The sequence below is a fragment of the Carettochelys insculpta genome, chromosome 10 (assembly GCF_033958435.1).
Source record: "Carettochelys insculpta isolate YL-2023 chromosome 10, ASM3395843v1, whole genome shotgun sequence".
NCBI classification, from domain to species: Eukaryota; Metazoa; Chordata; order Testudines; family Carettochelyidae; genus Carettochelys; species Carettochelys insculpta.
In genome coordinates, this window is record NC_134146.1 from 42,541,137 (window position 1) to 42,560,468 (window position 19,332).

Consider the following 19,332-nt stretch of genomic DNA (forward strand, 5'->3'; position numbering starts at 1 on the left):
AGTTGCAGGGCAGGGATGATTTGGGGCTGTGGAAGGGAGAGTTTGGGCCTGGCAGGGGTGGGGGGTGTTGAACAGGGGTGTACTGGGGTGGGTTGGTTGGGTGGAGGGAGGCTGGAGCCCCAGGCACAGGTTGAAGTTGGAGCCCCATGCATGGGGGATGGTGAGCTGGGGCCACAGGGGAGTTGAGCCAGGCGGGGGGAGGGGTTGAACAGGGTTGCACCACGGTGGGTGCTTGAGTGGGGACAAGTTGGAGCCCCGCATGGGCTGAGCAATCTGGGGCCACATGGGGGTTTGAGGCCTGATGAGTGTGCAGGGGACGGGGACTGGGGCACGGGGGTTGGAGCTGGGTCCGTGGGGGTTGGAGGGGAGCCCCAGGCATGTGGCTGGAGCCCCCTGCTGGGCGAGGAGAGCTGGGGCATGCGGGGTGGGGAATGTGAGCTGGAGGTTGGTTGTAAGTACAAATGTTCGTAAGTCGATGTGGTCGTAAGTCGGGGACCACTTGTAATACACTGTAATAGCATCTTACAACTTGGTTACATACTTAAACTTCAGTCTGGATAACCTGCTTAGTGATGAACTCAGAAGAAATGTCACATTTGGTCAAGCATGTAGTTCAATTTTCTATATTCTAGGAAAACTTTTATTGCTTGTCACCCAGTTTATTGCACAGATTCATGCAACTGTTTCAGTGGTTATGTGACAGGGCCAGCTGCCAGCATTTCTGAGTTTGAAGTGTCTCTGATATTGAGAATATGTAGAATTAAATGATCCCAGAAACACCAACTATCTTTTAGTCTTTTGACTAGTCATATTGTCCATAGAAAAATATTGGCTGAATACATACTGGTTGTTTAGAAATAGTTTTGTAATTAAATTACTGTTTGAACCTACACAGACTTGATCGTCAGACCAGATTTGCTTTTTGAGAAGTCAGCATAATTAAACTACTCAGTGCTTTTGCAGAAGGGTTCTCTGTACTTTGGAAGACTGAGCTGTGAATTATGTCTGCATGTCTTTTCACTAAGCACTTCCTAGTCTCACCAGTTTCTTTAGAAGAGTACATATGGGCAGTAATAGACTCTGATGTTATTTCACATTATTCCAGGGCAAATAATAGTGGTGATATGGGTAATAGTCTCCCCGAACAATGACAAGCAGAAATATACCTTAAAAATCAACCATGACTGTGTTCCTGAGCAAGTTATTGCTGAAGCAATCAGGAAAAAAACACGAAGTATGTTGCTGTCATCTGAACAACTAAAACTCTGCGTTTTAGAGTACCAGGGCAAGTATATTTTAAAAGTATGTGGCTGTGATGAATACTTGCTAGAAAAATATCCTCTGAGCCAGTATAAGGTGAGTTACTTGTAATTAATGGATTTGTTTAAAAATACTCTAGGGGAATTAAAACTGGGAGGGCAGTAGGGGAATAAATGATGTATTAAGATTCTGTGACTTAAGTTTCAGGAGGCACGAAATTAAAATTATTAGCCAACTAATTTAATTATTTTTGCAACTGACCTTATTGTGTACATGTAATGACTGCGTAAATAAAAATTCAACAGATGCATGCAGCTTTTGGCCGAACCATACTCCTATTGAAGTCAGTGCAAATTTATTTTAATAGGCGTAAAGGTCAGTGCTGCGCATTCTTTGAAACTCCACTGAACTTTGAGGTTAGAGGTGCTAGTGCAATCCAGTGCTAAATTATGAAGTAGACATTACTAATATAAATGACATTTTTATTTACGTAGAGATATTCGAGCTCCTTTTTGGTTTGTGGTTAATGAAATAACAATAAGGAGTATCCCTCCACTGCAGAAATAATAGCTAAGTTGTTTTCAATGTCTTTGTCACTAGTTTTATTGCTTTTCTCCTAGCCTTGTAGTTTTTTGTCTTAAGTAATAGCCATTACTTTGATAGGGACCAACTGGATGGAAGAGCTGGTGAGCAGCTCCCTCTGAGCAGACATCATTGTTACTCAATAGACCTGGTGACAGAGACTGACTGAATCGTGCTGTTTCTCTTTAAAGACTGACCCACAATTGTAACAAGACACCTCCAGCCTTTTATCACTAATTGGAAGCATGGCCTAACCATGCATCCATTGAAGCCAGTGGGAATTTATTCTAATGGGAGTAAAGGCTCATGCTGAGCATTTTCTTAGCTTTTTAGATTTTATATATACTTTCCTTTTAATACTTACAAGCATTGTTATAAAGAAAATACAACACAACAGTCTTTTTTTTTTTTCTTTTCTTCCACATATTGCAGTACATAAGAAGTTGTATAATACTTGGCCGAATGCCCAATCTGATGCTGATGGCTAAGGAAAGCCTTTACACCCAGCTGCCGCTGGATACCTTTACAATGCCATCTTATTCCAGGAGGATCTCTACAGCTACACCTTACATGAATGGCGAAGCTTCAGCCAAATCTCTCTGGGCCATAAATAGTGCTCTCAGGATAAGAATTTTGTGTGCCACCTATGTAAATGTAAATATTCGAGACATTGACAAGGTAAGTGAAGTTCTGAATGAATGAATGAATGTCAGATTTCATTCTGATTCTAGCCAGTAAACACTGAGCCACACTCTGTTCAGTAGGCTGATCTATCAAAATTAGGGTATCAGTCAAGCAACAGTGTATGTTGATACCCACTACTGTCATTAATTAGGGGCCTAATTCACACTTAAGTCAATGGAAGGACTCCCACTCACAAGCGAACGTTGGACAGGATCTAGGAGCATACAGAGGTACACAGGCAACTAACAAAAAGTTGATATTTTCAAACCAAATTTCTTGGCTAAATTTTGTACGATAAACCATCATGATTTTTTTGCTTGTTTGGTTAAGCTGCCATGTATTTGAAAAATACACAAACTCATTTTTAAAAAAACAAAACAAAAAAAAAGAAAGCATCTTCCAGAAGTTGAAAGTGATGTGTATACATGCTGTTTCAAATGTTACCTTTTTTTCTTTTGACAAACTTAGACATCAGTGTGTATGTTCGGACCCAGCTTTCAAATTTGGGTTTATACAACATATTCAAAAATTTGGTCACTTACTTTAGACGCCCAAATCTGAGAATTTTGGTTTTATTCATTTAACAAGCATCATAAAACTTCTACAGTTCTTTCCTTTTACGCATTGCTTTAACTATATAGTCAGTAAAACCAAAAGCATTGAGGTTCTGAGTTGAATATGTAGCAGTTTTGTAGTATCAAGTATATGAACTCATTTAAGCCATATAGTTTTTTCTCAAATTAGTAGAAATTAAGATGTGACACGTGTTTCTAATCAGCATCTAACAGTGTTGGTACAGTAAAACCTTTTTTAGAGTAGGGTCTGGTATTTAAATTGGCTATAATGGGTGGTAATGTTTAAACATGTTGTTTTTCAGATCTATGTTCGAACTGGAATCTACCATGGAGGAGAACCATTATGTGACAATGTGAATACTCAAAGGGTACCTTGTTCTAATCCAAGGTAAACAGTGCTGCTGTAACATATCAAGGAAATCTGATTTTCAGAACTTTCTGAAGCAGAAATAGATCCTGTCCATAATAATTTGAACCATTAAGCAGGGACCCTGGCTGGGAACTGTCATTCAGATAGTAGGCTCCAGTGAGAGAGAAAGAAGCCTCTTTTTTCTAGAAAGGAGGTACTGAACATTATTTAACATGTATATCTGTCTAAGAATTATAACTAATCCTTTTAAAATAGATGACTCATTTCCATTTACAAACCTGTTTAATTGGATTAATTTAGACATGGAAGGTTTTCATTTTGGTTTATAAATTGTTATGTAAAAGCAGCAACCTTTTATTCAACAAATCTATTCTTTATGGCTACATTTACACTAGAAGGTTTTGTCAAAAAACCTACTGAGCATCGACACTAAAAAATGCATTCTGTTGACAGAGGCATGAATGCCATGAGGCAGAACACCTTTATCAACAGAATCTCTAAACAAAAAAAGCCATGTGCACACTCCAGGGAGGCCCTTTATTGAAAGATGAGGCTTCTGGGCCACCAGGCATCTCTGTCTGCTGTGCTTCTGGTTGGCCATTTTGTTGAGAGAGCGGCCAGGCAGAAAGTACTCTCCCTGTCGACAGAGCAGATTGACAAAGTGATCCTCTTGGAAGATATCTTCTGAAAGTAACTTCTCTTGACAGCTCAGTGTAGTGTAGATGTAGCCACAGTGTATTCAGTTTTGTGTGTGACCCAAATTTGCTAATTTTTTGCTTTTTAAGGCAGAATGAGCATAGCTACTAGAAATTGAGATCAATTCTGTTCTGGCTTGTGACTTGTTAGCAAAGCTCCAATTGCAGGTTCAGATTCTGCTTTTAAAATATATGAATAGATTGATTTAGGGAAAAGAATTGTGTAAATGAGAAATGCATAAATAAAAATACAGAGGCCAATGTAACAAAAAGTTACAGTAAACTCTTTCATATCCAGCATTCTATTGTCCAGAACTCTCAAATAACCAGCATTTTAACCATAAGTAAATTTTAGTTATGTTTTCCTTAAGTACGGTATAGTGACAGTACAGTAAACCCTTGAATTATGCAGGGATTGCCGTTTTCACAGTGATGCCTGGTTCCTGGCTCCCCTGGGCTTGCAGGAGCCAGAAAACTGGGCTGGTCAGTTTCCTCTCCAGAGTGGCAGGGAGCCAGGAACCAGGGCAGCCTGGTTCCCCTCTTCCCCACTCCTTTCAGGACCCAGGAAACTGTTCAGGACAACAGCCTAGGTCAGTTTCCTGACAGGGACAGCTTATCGTTTCCCTGCTCCTATCATGGACAGCAGCCTGACTCATGGCTGCACCCCTGACAGGAGTGGTTTCCTCTCAGGGGAGGCAGCCACAAGTCAGGTTACTACCCCAGTCAGGAGCAGTTTCCCAGTTCCCAGCATGGGGGGAGCTGGGAACCAGGGGCAGGCTAGTTCCTGGCTGCCCTCTACTCCTTGGAGCCAGGAAACTGATCTAGGCTGTTGCCGTGGTCAGTTTCCTGGCTCTACAAGAAGAGGGGAGCTGGGTGGCCACCTGGTTCCCAGCTCCCCCCATGCTGGGAAGCTGCTCCTGTCCAGGGCAGCAGCCTGACATGTGGCTGCCTCCCCTGAAAGGAAACCACTCCTGTCAGGGGCACAGCCATGAGTCAGACTGCTGTCCATGATAGGAGCAAGGAAATAATAGGCTGTCCCTGTCTTGGGGTTGGAGGTTGGCAGCAGAAGGGAGCTTGGGCTAAGGGATTGGGGTGCAAAAAAAGGTGTGGAGTCCAAGATGGAGTTTGGGTGAAGGAGGCAGTTGTGACCTGGGGCAGGGGTTTGAGATGCAGAAGGGGTTGCAGGGATTTGCAGGTACCAGAGTGACTCCTTATGTTTCTTGATCTCCATTATGTCCACTCTTATCATCACCCTTATTCTTCCCCTTAACCCGTTGCTCCACTTTTGGCTCTTTCCTCTCAAAATACAAACATGATTTAAATCCCTTCTTGATTCCACTTGCCTCTCCAACCACTGAGTCATCTCCCTTTTATCTTTTATTTCTATGGTTATTGAACATATTGTTTAAAATTTCTGTCTAGAGTACCTCCCTTTTAATTCCATCTTGGAGCCTCTCCAGTCCATCTTCTGCCTCTTCCATTCAATTGGAACTGCTCTTGCCAATAGCCTCCTCTTAGCTAGACTTCAGTACTAGTACTCCATCCCCATCGACCTGACAGTTGGCAGTTCTCTTCTTGATATCTTATCCTCCCTTGGCTTCCATAACTGCTCTCTCCCTCTCCTACTTCTCTTCCTAATTCTCTTAATTGCTCCTTCTGCACGTCTTTTGAAGGATCCTCAACATGCCATCTCCTGGTTTTGCGGGGGCGTAGTTCTGCAGTTCTCTGTCCATGGACCTCTTCTCTTCTCCCCCTTCATCCCTTTCTCTGGGTAATCTCAATAAACACAAATTCAATTCTAACAGAGTAAGCCATGCTCGTCTATACACTATCAAAACAAAAAGCAGTCAAGTAGCACTTTAAAGACTAGCAAAATAGTTTATTAGGTGAGCTTTCGTGGGACAGACCCACTGAAGAGACATTATCGCTCCTTTTTAGAAAGAGAAGTGGACGAAATGACATTTATATTCAAATTCGGAACATTAACACATGGTTTAAATTGTGATGGGAACTTTGAGTCACTATGGGTCTCGTCTGCATACTTGACTCAATCCAATTCTTGATCTCCCCCGCCCCCACCCCTCCACTCTCTGATTTGCTCACCTTGATTATCTTTTTCTGATCTGTCCTCCTTGCTTACTGTTTTTGGTTCTCTGTGTCTCAAATATTGAGTCTGTTCTGGTCTGAATATGGTCTGAAGAAGTGGGTCTGTCCCACAAAAGCTCATCACCTAATAAATTGTTTTGCTAGTCTTTAAAGTGCTACTTGACTGCTTTTTGTTTTGAAATTCAATTCTGTGTTGGACCAACTTAAAGATCTGCCTGTCTACTCATTCTATCCAAACTGTTATCTTAGAATATCTCTCTGAAATCTCTTGTGTCTTTCTGTCAGCTCCAGTGCAACATGGCTAAAACAGTTTATCTTACTCTTGGAGGTTTCCCAGCTGCTGCCTTTCTCTTTCCCAGCACTGAAGATATAATTATGCATATTTGCTTTTATAGGGTGATAGCCAAACATTTCAGTTGCTATATTCAACATGCTTTGGAGAAGTCTATAACAATACTTGGTAGTTCTGTAGAGTCATATTCTGCTCTTTTGACATCCAAATATATATGTAAAGTAATTCCATTAACTTCACTGAAGTAACATGAGAATGAGTGTTTGTAGCCAAGAGCAGAGTATGTGCCCTGCTGTAGATGGGTGGCATTTAATAAATTTTGTAGCAAAACTGAACTTTTAAGTAAAAACCACGGTATTTGACCACACCCAGAAAAAGGAAGTATACATCAGGGAGAAGGGGAATGAGACATGGTTGGTTCTAAATGTAAGACTAGCCAGTTGTGTACAACAGCTTTTCATTCAGTTTCTTCCTCTTAGGATTTATATCTCAAAGGGTTTTTTTTTTCCTTCTACTTGGCCGTTTCTACACAGGAATGCTAATACACAGAGCTAAAGATGCTAATGAGGCACAGATGCAAATTCCCCACGCCTCATTAGCATAATGTCATGTGATGTGGAGTCTGGAAGACCGTTCTTCCAGACTCCAAAATGCCATGTAGAGGCGTGGCCCCCGAGGGGGCTTCCGGAAAGAAGTCCTTCTTCTGGGGGCCCATTCTTCATGAAAATTTTTGGGAAGAAGGGGCCTCTGGACGAAGCATGTCCTTGTGGAAGCTCCCCTGGGGCTGCGCTTCTACACAGTGTTTTGGAATCTGGAAGAACAGTCTTCTGGACTCCAAATCACGTGGCATTATGCTAATGAAGCATGGGGAATTTGCATCCATGCCTCATTAGCATCTTTTGCTCCGTGTATTAGCATGACACTTCCTGGAAGTGGCCTGTATAGAAATGGCCTTTGTCTTTCCACTAGTATTTCACTGTACACCTTTTCTTTTAAGGGAGGCATCTCCCATCATGGAGCAGCTATTTACACATTCATTATATCATGTAGTGACGTACTTAAATTTTTTGCTTGACTTAAGCCCACAAAATGCTTCAAAGTATGTGGCTCTATATTGTAAAGTTAACTAAAATGACCTTTTGTTTGCTAATGATCCCAATACTGAATTTACAGGTAGAAACACATTTTTCCAACTAACAAGCTCTTGCAACTCAAACTGAACTGAGAGTTGAACCAAGTTCTTTATCTCATATGCAGCTTCATGAATAGTTAAAGATTTTTGCAGTCCAAATTAAAACTTCAGTTACAACCATGCAAGCCAAGGTCTTTAGACAAGGCCTACACTGGCAGTTACAGTCAAGGAGTTTGCACAAGAAGTGTTGATTCAGTTTGGTAAGCAATTCTGTTGGTGTGGCTCAAGAAGGAATAAAATTGGTTCTGCAGGGGTAGCCAAAATGAAAAGCAGTAATGACACACATTGGTGACTAAAAGCAGTAGATGTGACTGAGTACATGCACGTACCTGATCTGCTCAGTCAGAAAATGCCATTGTGGTGATTTTGCTTTTCTAGAGTAGAAATATAAGTTTAATGCTATTAGAGGACAAACCAACATGTATCATGTAATGCGTCTTTACTCAGTTTACTGATTTTGATCTATTTTACCCTCATTTTATTTTACTTTTAAAATCCCACAGATGGAATGAATGGCTGTCATACGACATGTACATTCCTGATCTCCCACGTGCTGCTCGGCTTTGCCTTTCCATCTGCTCTGTTAAAGGCAGAAAGGGTGCTAAGGAGGTAACATATTTAGTGGTTTTAATAATTACAGTGTATTGTAAGATGCAGCTCCAGGCAGTCAAGTTTGGGAGGAACAGTTGGTCACCATTTCAGTAGATGTTGATCTTGCCAAAACCTTCTATTTTCTTGAATTTTTATTTTGATTAAGATATCACCTAAGGCTATGTTTAGACTGCAGGCTTCTGTCAACAGAAGTTTTGTTGACAGAGCATTCGTCCAGACTGCAGATCTGTTGGAAGAGACCTTCCAGTTGGGAGCGTTCTGTCGACATCCCTGTACATCTTGTTCCAGGAGGGATTTTTTCTGACATTTGGCCCCATGTGGACAGGCCAAAAGTCAGAAAAGCCTCTCCTGACAGATCTGTTGGCAAAAGATAAACAAATTGCGTGCATTGATTATGGCAGTACATTATGTATTCATAATAGCAAGATTTTACTATGCTATTTTCCTGAATCCAGCTGACACCTGAAGGTCTTGTTTGGATATCTGGGGTGGGATTTGAAATATTTGATTCAGTGTGCACATACCTGTCATTGGCATGTGTTGTTGTTTTTCTTGGTTAGAAAACGTAGAAATCAAGCTACAACAAGCATATTGAAAGTATAGGAAAAATAAGTGGATGTTAACTATGTTGGCTTTCATTTTGATAAACTAATATTTCTAGCCTCCCATATTGTCAATATGCTACAATACAAATAACGTTTTGATTTACTTTGCAATTCCATATTTGTTTTTCAAAAATCATTTCCTTTTCCCTTTATTCTTTGAAATCTGATATTGTTCCCTAACTTGATAAGTCTTCAGTCTCATTTATTAATGATCATTTGTTGTTTTCAAGGAGCACTGCCCATTGGCTTGGGGAAATATAAACATGTTTGATTATACTCATACTCTGGTATCTGGGAAAATGGCTTTGAATCTGTGGGCTGTGCCTCATGGGTTGGAAGATCTGCTAAATCCTATTGGCGTTACTGGGTCAAATCCAAATAAGGTAAATTGATGCTTATATGCTAATTTCAGCCTTAGTAACACAATACTACTTGTTGAGATTATAGTGATTTTCTGATAATTTTGTTTCAGAACAATCATGAAAATTCTTTTTTCCTCAGGAAACTCCATGTTTAGAGCTGGAATTTGATTGGTTTAGCAGCCCTGTAAAGTTTCCAGACATGACGGTGATTGAAGAACATGCCAATTGGACTATATCTCGAGAACTAGGGTTTAACTACAGCCATGCAGGGCTGGTAAGGGGAATTTACTTTTTAGAATTAGTTACTAAATCATTAAAATATTTGCACATTTTGAAGTGCTGCTTTTGTGGGGGAATATGTATTTTGCATCAAATTATATGGAGCCAAATTCCTTTTATATAAACAGACAAATTACCAACAGGTTCTGTATCTTGCAGTAAAACATAAGAATGCTTCACTAATCAACTAAAATATTTTAATGGTAAATTGTCTCCCTGGACATTATTTCCAGATTATATAAACAACTTGTCTAGAAGTCTGAATGTTAGGTTAATATTGCAAATAATTTAATAGGGTTAGGATCTCTATCAGTGGCACTATTTCTTTTAGTTTTTCCCCTCCTCTGCTCCATCCCACAGTTGTTTCTTTTGTATGTAGGCTATGTCTTTGAAAAATCTTTTTTATAGTCTGCAATATACTTATAACTTCTTTGGCAATACTGCCACTTAACTTTTATTAGTAGTCAGAGATACGGAGTCTCGATTTAAGTTGATCCCCATATGTTCTGTTGTTCGAGGGCCCTGAGGCTATGTCTAGATGAGACCAATCTGTTGACACATTTTTTGTTGGAAGATATCTTCCAACAAAACCTCTGTCAACAGATTACAGCCAGACAGCAAAGAAGATTACTCTGTCAATCCACTCTGACAGAGGGCAGTTGGACTGCCCTGGCTGTTCTTTCAATAAAACAGCCACCCGGAGCACCATTAGACAGAGTTGCGTGGCTGGCAATCCCTTCTGGGAGCCCTGGTGACACATACCCTTAAAGGGGCACACACTCACATACCCTGGCTTCCATTCCCTGCCCATGCTGAGGCATGCCTACCTCCAGCACAGCTGCTAGAGCAGGGCTTTGACACTTTCTGGGACATGCAGCTCTTTCCAGTGTGCTATGGTGTCAGAGCAGCTCTCGGGCTTGCGCTGGCCCCACACAAAGGTATTTCAGCAGCTGCTGCACTTCCTCATGGCCACCCTTCTCTTCCTCGTGGAGGGTGAGCCTGACACCACTTTCGAGTCTGCTGGATGATTACACCCACACCTGCCCCTTTGGCTGCACAGGCAGATCTGGAGGCACCGCAGCAGTTCTGACTGGTGGAACCAGCTGGTCATGGGGCAGTTGGATGACCAGCAGTGGCTCCAGAACTTACCTTGTGGAAGTACACCTTCTTGGAGCTCTGTGCCTGGCCTGCCCATGCCCTCTGGAGACAGGACACCCATGTGCATCCCACCATCCCTGTGAAGAAGCAGGTCACAGTCACCCACTAGAAGCTCACCACCCCCTGATTGCTACCACTCCGTGGGAAACCAGTTTGATGTGGGGAAGTCCACCATCAGGGCCCTCCTCAATGAGGTGAGGTATTCTTGGGTTGCAGTCCCTGCACAGAGGCCAGGGAGAGGGAGTGTCCTGCCAAAGGGGGACTCTCAGCGTGTGAGGGGTGGGGTACAGTGGGGTTGGATGCAGGGAAGCCTCGTCCCTTGGGGACCATGCCATCCCACCCTTGTATACAGCCCTGCTGCCGTTGGGGCAGCCCCACGGGGGGGGTCTCCTGGAGAACCTGGGAGGGAGGAGACGGGAGGGGGCAGGTGACACCCCCACCCCCCGTGGCCCAGGGACTCACCCCTCAGTCCTTCATGTCTGTTCGGTCCCCTCTCTGCAGGTCATGAGGGCCATCAACACCATCCTGCTGTGGAGGATTGTCCATTTGGGAGATGTGGTTGCAGTCGTGCCAGATTCGCTGCCCAGGGGTTCCTGAACTGCATCAGGGCCATCAATGGGACCTGCATCCTGATTCATGCCCCAGACCACAGTGCAGCCAAGAATATCAACAGAAAAGGGTACTTCTCCATGGTGCTGCAGGCTCTGATTGACCATCATGGACCGCTCACTGACATTTATGTTAGGTGGTCGGGCTGGGTGCACAACGCCCGGGTGTTCTGCAACTCCAGCCTGTGCCAGAGGATGAAGGCGGACACGTTTGTACCCCACCATGTACATATCACCATGAATTCTATGGGATGCTGCCTATCCCCTCATGCCATGGCTCATTCCATGGCTCATCCATTGGCCAGCTGGATCAAACCAGGAACTCTTCAGTGCCCACCTCAACTGGGCACGGATGCAGGTGGAGAGCATTTTCAGCCACCTCAAGGCATGCTTCCGGTGCCTGCTCAGCCTCTGGATGTCGGGGAGCACAGCATCCCCCAAGTTGTGGCCATGTGTTTGTGCCCTGGACAGCGGAGTGGAGGGGGAGGGAGAGGCCTTCGTCCTGGGGTTGGGGGCAGACGTGGGCTTGGATATAATCCCATCTGCTCCGATCCTATTGACAAAGAACAAAAACTTCAAGATCTCTACCAAGCATTTGTGAAACTTAATTACCTACCAAAAAAAGCAGATTGACTGACAGGGCCAGACAACTAGTCAGAAACAACCTACTTCAAGATAGGCCTAAGAAGGCCAATAACAGAACATGACTTGTCGTCATTACCTACAGCCCCCAACTCAAATCCCTGCAGCACATCATCAACAGTCTGCAACCTATACTGGAACGTGATTCTACACTCCAAGAGGCCCTAGGTGACACGCCTGTTCTCTCCTACAGACAACCACCTAACCTCAGGAAAATTCTCACTAGCAACCATAGGCCATACCACAGTAATACTAATCCTGGAACTTTTCCTTGCCACAACCCTGTTGCCAACTTTGTCCACATATTTATTCTGGAGACACCATCACTGGACCTAACCATATTAATTACAGGATTAGGGGCTCATTCTGTGAACTGCAGTTTATGCTCAAATTCAATACATTGAGGCTTGGTCTTAATAGAGATAGCAATTACCTCACACATTACAAAGACAGCTTCCCTATCTTGGATATTTGTAGTGATCTCAGGCAGGACACTTAATAATTTGCTCCCCTTCGTTGCGAGCCTCCGACCCCTTTCTGTCCTATGTATCTGATTTCAGTTTTTATTTTAAAAAAAAATTTTGGGTGGTTGCGGGGCACCTCTGTGCTATAAAACAGTCATGCTATTTCTGGTACAGCACTGTCTCCAGATCTGAAAAAGTGGGTCTGCCCCACGACAGGTCATAAACTAATAAATTTTGTTAGTCTTTAAAGTGCTACCTGACTACTTCTTTGTTTTGTTAGTCTGTATTCTAACATGGCTTGGTTACATTTCAGTCCAATAATGCTCACTGCTACTCACTCTCATTTCTTCTCCTTTTATGCTTTTTAAAACACTTCGTTACTAAAACATTCTGATAACCCTGTTGCTGCTTTTTATAATTGCTCTTCAAAACAGTTTTCTATAAAATCTTCCTAAATTTATCTCATCATTATTTGTACCTCCACGTTATCTCTTTCGTTCCTTTGTATTCTTACCTGTTTTTAACTTGTAAGTTCTTTGGGCCAGGAGCTTTGTGTTCAGTAAAGTATTTATGGCTGTATATTAGTAATAGTGCCAAGTAACTTGAAAATAAAACTTTGGACAAGACAATACATACTACACATTCAAGATTTGATGCTGGCTTTGAGTTTGTCAAAACTTGTAAACAAAGTAGTCCCAATTGCCATGGGAGCCACCTGCATGTTATAGTGTTGTTCTATAACACATCTTCTCTTAACATACAAAACAATAGATGTGTATTTTTGTTTAATTTTGAAATGCACTATACTGCCATTCTAACCAATAAATTAGTAGAAATATTTAAGGTCAGATACAGATATTGTTAGAATGCAGCACTTGTAGATCAATTGTTACCTCAAATATTTAAGAAGCTCTTAAATACTAAATTTATATATTATCTGCTTTATTATTCAACTGTTCATAGAACTGCAACTTTTGATATTGACCTCAACAGGACAAATGCATTTTCCCCCACTGGGGTTGACCTACACCATGTGTTTTCTGACTTAATATACAGGTACATTTTGCCTTATGATCCAAGATGTACAAATAGTTTTAAACTTTATTTTACAGTGGTATTGAGTGAAGGTCAGGAAACTGTAGTGATTTTTTCCAAATTTATAGTGAAGTAAAAGTTACTTCAGATTTGAACTGAGCATCCTGATTCCTAGTCACATTCTGAAGCTTTTTTTACTGTATTGAATGTACAGGTGGAACAGTCAACTTGACACCTAGTCAGTTTGGAAAAATGAGTTACTGGTGCTATCCCTGTCCTTGAAACCCACTAACAAATTTGTGTAGTAAGCAAACAAATTTCTTCTCCCCCACCCTGCTCAACCTGGTTATTTTTAATAAGTACCTATACAAAAGAGGGAAAACTGATTGACTTGCATGGGGAAAAGAGTGAGCTAAACAAACTGAAAAATCATTTTTCTGTAACCACTTCAAGTTATGGTAATCTTATAGCTTCAGCTGTTGACCAACGAATAATGATTTGAGAACAAAAGAGCAGTCAAGTAGCACTTTAAAGACTAACAAAATTCATTAGGTGAGCTTTCGTGGGACAGACCCACTTCTTTAGACCATAGCCATACCAGAACAGACTCAATATTTAAGGCACAGAAAACCAAAAACAGTAATCAAGGAGGACAAATCAGAAAAAAAATTATCAAGGTGAGCAAATCAGAGAGTAGCGGGGCAGAAGGGGGGTGGGGAGTCAAGAATTAGATTAAGCCAAGTATGCAAACGAGCCCCTATAGAGACCCAGAAAATTCCAATCTCTGTTCAAAGCACATGTTAATGTGTCAAATTTGAATATGAAAGAGAGTTCCGCAGCCTCTGTTTGAAGAGTGTTGTGAAAATTCTTCTTCAGTAACACACAAACTCTTCGGTCATTAACAGAATGGCCCACTCCATTAAAATGCCGACTAACAAGTTTGTGGATCAGGAGTGTTTTTATGTCTGTTTTGTGCCCATTAACTTTGTCTAAGAGTTTGAAGTCTGTCAAATATACAAAGCATCTGGGCATTGCTGGCACATGATGGCATATATGATGTTAGTTGAAGAACATGAGAATGTGTCTGTGATTCTGTGAATATTCCTGTGAATGGTTTGAGAAGTGTGATGTTTCTTCTGATGCTTTAACTCTAGACAGCAATACTAATGTGGTAATTTTGTTTCCTTCTGTGTGGTTTTTTTTTTAATAATTTGGCTTTGTTCTACATGTGTTGTCTCTATCAGAAGCTAGATAAATACATGTTTTTTAATCATTTTTATAAATAGTACATAAAGATGTGACCTTTTTTATAGGATGGTGTGTGTATATATAGCTTCCTCACTCCTGGCATGAATTTTATCCACTAACATCACCCATAATCCTCAGTTGTCTTAGTTTCTTTCATAGCATCTTTTGCTATAACACTAAGTATATATCCCACCTTTTGACACTTGAGACATTAGACATTAATATTATTGTATTATATCTATAGCATGTTCTTTTAAGAAACAGGTTCATGACTAGTGTCAGTTCTAAAGGTTTTACCTCTTTCTGTATATGGCTCCAGTTCACTTCCTGAAGAAGTTGCATTCACTACGGTAATCCAGCCACTAGGCTGTGCACTTATCAGGAGAGAGGTGGGTGGGAACAAGGAGGAATTTTCAGTAGATAAGGGCTGCAAGGAAGTGTGGTATGTTCATTCTCCTCAATTTAAGCCATTTTAAATGTTCCCATATAACCCCCATGATGGTTGTCCATGTGTGAATAACTACAGTATATAATAATGCCGTTAAAAATCTAACTAAAACTGAAGGCAAAGTATAGTACTGCCAGGTGTAAGTATATATTGTATCTTTTTAAGATAGCGGTCGGTAGCTGCTGTAGTAGGCTATAATCTTGTCAGCTCCTTCAATGTTAAATTTTTATGTGTACATTTTAAGACCTAATATTCTTTAGAATACAAAAGATCTGTCTCTGGGCTATTGTCGATTGCCTTGTTTCTCAAATGAGAACGACCACAGTTAAAGAAAAATCTTCCTATCACAATGTTCTCGATATTGTAGTTCCACAATGATATTCAGTAATATAGCTGACACAGGATTTCTGCCAACAAAGTGGCAATTTCATTTTTGAGCTCTTTTTTGCATAGCAAAGGAGCTTTCTTTTCACATGTCCTTTTGCTATATTGTATAAACACTGTGCTTACTGAAGATTTCAAAATGTGAATTAATATTTTAAATATATGTGCAGCTGATTAAATTATGTTTCTAGAGCATTTCAGCTTCCAGCATAATAAAATTGCAGAAGGGATTGCAGTTAGGATTAGAGCTGGATGAGTAACTGTGTTTTTGTTTTTGTTTTTTGTTTTGTTTTTTCCAGTTGCTGACCTTACAAAAAAAATAAAAGTGAGAAGTCTTGTGTTTAGTTGATCCAAAAAGTTTTTAATGTTTTTAGACAAATAAAATTCAAAACCAAAATGAATTTTCATCCCTTCCTCTGTTTGCTATTTTAATTTTAAATGTTCATTTGGGTATGTTTGTTTGTTCAATTTGAATACAAAAATCCATATCTTTTATTTTTCAAATAACAATAGAACATTTTGAAGTTTTATGGGTGGGATTTTTTTGGTTGTTTTTTGTTTACTTCACCTGAAACAATTCAGCAAATGTAATGCAAAATCACAGAATGACTCAATGAAACTGTTTGTCCGATTTTTAGTGGAAACAAGCTTATAATAAACTTTTTCATCATGCTCTATTTGTGAATTATGACATGCTAAAGAGCATATCAAAGCCCTACATCACTGAAATCCATTAGGAATTTTTTTTTTTACAGTACAAACAGTTCCACAGAACAAAATATCAGAAGCTCCATTACTCTGGCATGTCATAAAACAAAGTTTTACACCAATAACAGAATAAAAGTTACTAAGTTGTAGGTGAAAGAAAGAAAAGGCAAAGGAGTCATGAGTGACCAAGCTGGTATATGTGATTTTTGTATCTTCTTAAAATTCATCTGTGTAACAGGCTCTGAGCACAAGAAATGAAATGGAACTGAACACTATCCCAATATGCATCCAGTTCCCCTGTGGGCTACTTTGAGTGCCCTTGCACCTTTTGGGGAATGTGTTCAGTATTAACGAAAACTGGCTTTACAGTCGCATTGGAAATGAATTTGAAACCCTCTCCTTGATTTCTCCCCCCCCCTCCATAGCTTCCTGGATATCTTCCACGTTTCCTCTCCCCTATTTTCCCCCCACACTCTCCTCTTCCATCTTGGCTTTTTTGCTGCCCCCTTCCAGTGGATGTTGTAAACAGTTTGATAAATGGGGACTGATCTGTCACTTTTATCTTGTAGTTTATGGGGCTCTTGCTATAATTTCAGTTCATGGTAGTATCAACTGCTATTGTCCCTTCATCCATCTAATTCCTTTAGAATGTTATCTCTGCCCATGGCAGCAGTTGTAAGCAGTTACTAAAATCACAGCACTATAAAGCTCGCACTTTCCCATTGTTTTTAAATATACAGAGCTGCACTTCCAGACTGAAAGAATCAACAAACTAACAGCTTTGTAATAGACTATAAATGATGCTACATTATATACAAATATTATGTTTACGTCACGTGTGCAGCTTGCATGAGAGCAGAAAGAAGTGTGTGGAAGGATAATGCACGATTATCTTTTGCAGAGTAACAGGATAGCCAGAGATAATGAACTAAGAGAAAGTGATAAAGAACAACTCCGTGCGATTTGTACACGAGACCCCCTATCTGAAATCACTGAGCAAGAGAAGGATTTTCTTTGGAGCCACAGGTATAAAGAATCATAAAAATGAGGTTCTAGAATTCTTCAGTTTCTTGAAACACATGATTGACTTGAATTCTGACCTGTTGTTTAGATGTTCTGCTTTGCTGTGGTTAGCATTTTAGGAAAGCATATATTAGTTTTATAAGACTCTGGAGGAAAGCAGATGATAGAAGTGGTCCTGAACTAGGGATTTTGCCAGACCAGGGGCATGGTTCCCTGCTGGCCCTGCTCCTGGACTCCCTGCTGGGTGGTTGACCTGTTCTCTGCTTACTGCTCCCTGCAGCCCCTGCCACTGGGGCTTCCCATTGCCCTGGTTTCCCCCAGCCCTGGCCGTGGCTTCCTGCAGCCCCAGCTCCTCACATTCCAGGCTGGCCCCCACCTCCCAGGGCCCTGGCCACGGTCCAGCTTTCTATGGCACCACCTGCCAGTTCCCTGGAGCCCCAATTTCCCCACCGCTGGCTCAAGCTTGTTGTGGCTTCTGCTGCCCTGGGCGTGGCTCCCATTGCCCCGACCATTGCCAGCTTCTCGCGGCTGAGCCACTGCCAATTTTCCAAGGTCCCAGCTTCCCTCACCCTAGCCACTGCTGGCTTCCTTCAGGCTTGGTTTCCCATGGCCCCAGCTGCTGCCAGTTTCCCCTAACCTTGGCCGCAGCTTCTTCTACCCGGCCACTGCCAACTCCCTCCCCCAGCCATGGCTCCTGCTGGCTTCCCAGCCATGGCTCCCACTTCCCTAACTGCTGTCTTCCTCGTCCGGGCTGGGGCATCTGCCACAGGACTCACAGCTGGCCACCACTCCTGGCTTTCACATATGTTGCTGGACCAGAGAGCCTCAGATTTCAGAGGCTCAACCTTTAATCATTATGTGCCTCAGTTCTGCAAACTTACCTATATGGACAGATGCCTGTGCCCATGCAGAGCCCTGCTGACTTCATAGAGACTCTGTAGGCATAAAGTTAAGTAATACTTCAGGATTGAGGGCCATAGTCTGCTGTGATCATAGTAAATCTACTTACTGTTTACCTCATCATGCAAGTTACTTTTTTCTCTTTTGCAGACACTATTGTGTAAATACCCCAGAAATTCTACCAAAACTACTTTTGTCTGTTAAATGGAACTCTAGAGATGAAGTAGCCCAGGTAATCTACTGCTTTCAAGAAACTTCACAAAAATTTATCAATTTTTAAACTATGATTTTCTTCAACTGGCATGAAAGTGAGCAATGGTTAAAGATATATATTCTGCTAGTGCAGTGATACTCAGTTTGCCGCTTGAGAGCTGCATGTGATTCTTTGAGATATAGCCTGCAGCTCTTCGAGGCTCGCTTCTTGAGTACCTTGAACAGCTGATTTGCAGTGCTCTGAGCCCTTGCCCTTCCCTCTCCCTCCTGGAGTACCACAAAGAGTTGATTCCCAATGCTTCTGGAGGGAAGGAGCGCTCACTGTCCCCCACCCCTTCCCAAGATCAGTTAAAAACCAACTAGAATTCTTTGACCAATCATGGGGACATTAGTACCCCTTGTGTAGGCAGGAAATTACACACTGCGAAGCAACAAATAAACCACAAGTACAAAGATGAGTAGCGAGCCTTTAGAAAGCAGTAGGAAAGATGACTTCTTTGTTCCCAGTAGTGGAGGTAAATGCATCCGCTTTAGTGTGCAACAGTTTCATTGCCCAAGTCAAAATATCTAATTTAATCAGGCATTACGTTACTACTCATCCAAACTTTAGCATCAGTTTTCCACTGGGACGTGAGCTCAGGGAAGAGAGACTTTAAAAATCTCAAGCAGCAAAGAGTAAAACAACAAAACATGATTCATGTTACCACAAGCAAAAAAGTCACAACTGCGTCGTGCAAAATCACACATGAAATAATGAAACGGATGGAGCCCTAGGTTGATGGTGACATGATAAAACATTGCATTTTAATAAATGGCTCTCGATGCTTTCCCTGACAAAAAGGAGTTTGAGGAAGAGGTGGAAAAAACTTCAGCTCACTGATTCAAAG

The 19,332-nt window shown here is 41.5% G+C and overlaps 1 protein-coding gene across 4 annotated transcripts in view; it reads left to right on the forward strand.

Annotated features, from left to right (window-relative positions):
• PIK3CA (phosphatidylinositol-4,5-bisphosphate 3-kinase catalytic subunit alpha) overlaps nucleotides 1–19,332 on the forward strand; it is a 74,082-nt gene that overhangs the window by 37,176 nt on the left and 17,574 nt on the right. For all 4 annotated transcript variants that reach the window (XM_075003651.1, XM_075003649.1, XM_075003652.1 and 1 more), the window contains 8 exons: nucleotides 1,106–1,356; nucleotides 2,275–2,520; nucleotides 3,404–3,489; nucleotides 8,260–8,365; nucleotides 9,204–9,356; nucleotides 9,475–9,609; nucleotides 17,211–17,335; nucleotides 18,383–18,464. In XM_075003651.1, the coding sequence (XP_074859752.1) occupies nucleotides 1,106–1,356; nucleotides 2,275–2,520; nucleotides 3,404–3,489; nucleotides 8,260–8,365; nucleotides 9,204–9,356; nucleotides 9,475–9,609; nucleotides 17,211–17,335; nucleotides 18,383–18,464 (1,184 nt within the window). The remainder of the gene's footprint in view (nucleotides 1–1,105; nucleotides 1,357–2,274; nucleotides 2,521–3,403; nucleotides 3,490–8,259; nucleotides 8,366–9,203; nucleotides 9,357–9,474; nucleotides 9,610–17,210; nucleotides 17,336–18,382; nucleotides 18,465–19,332) is intronic.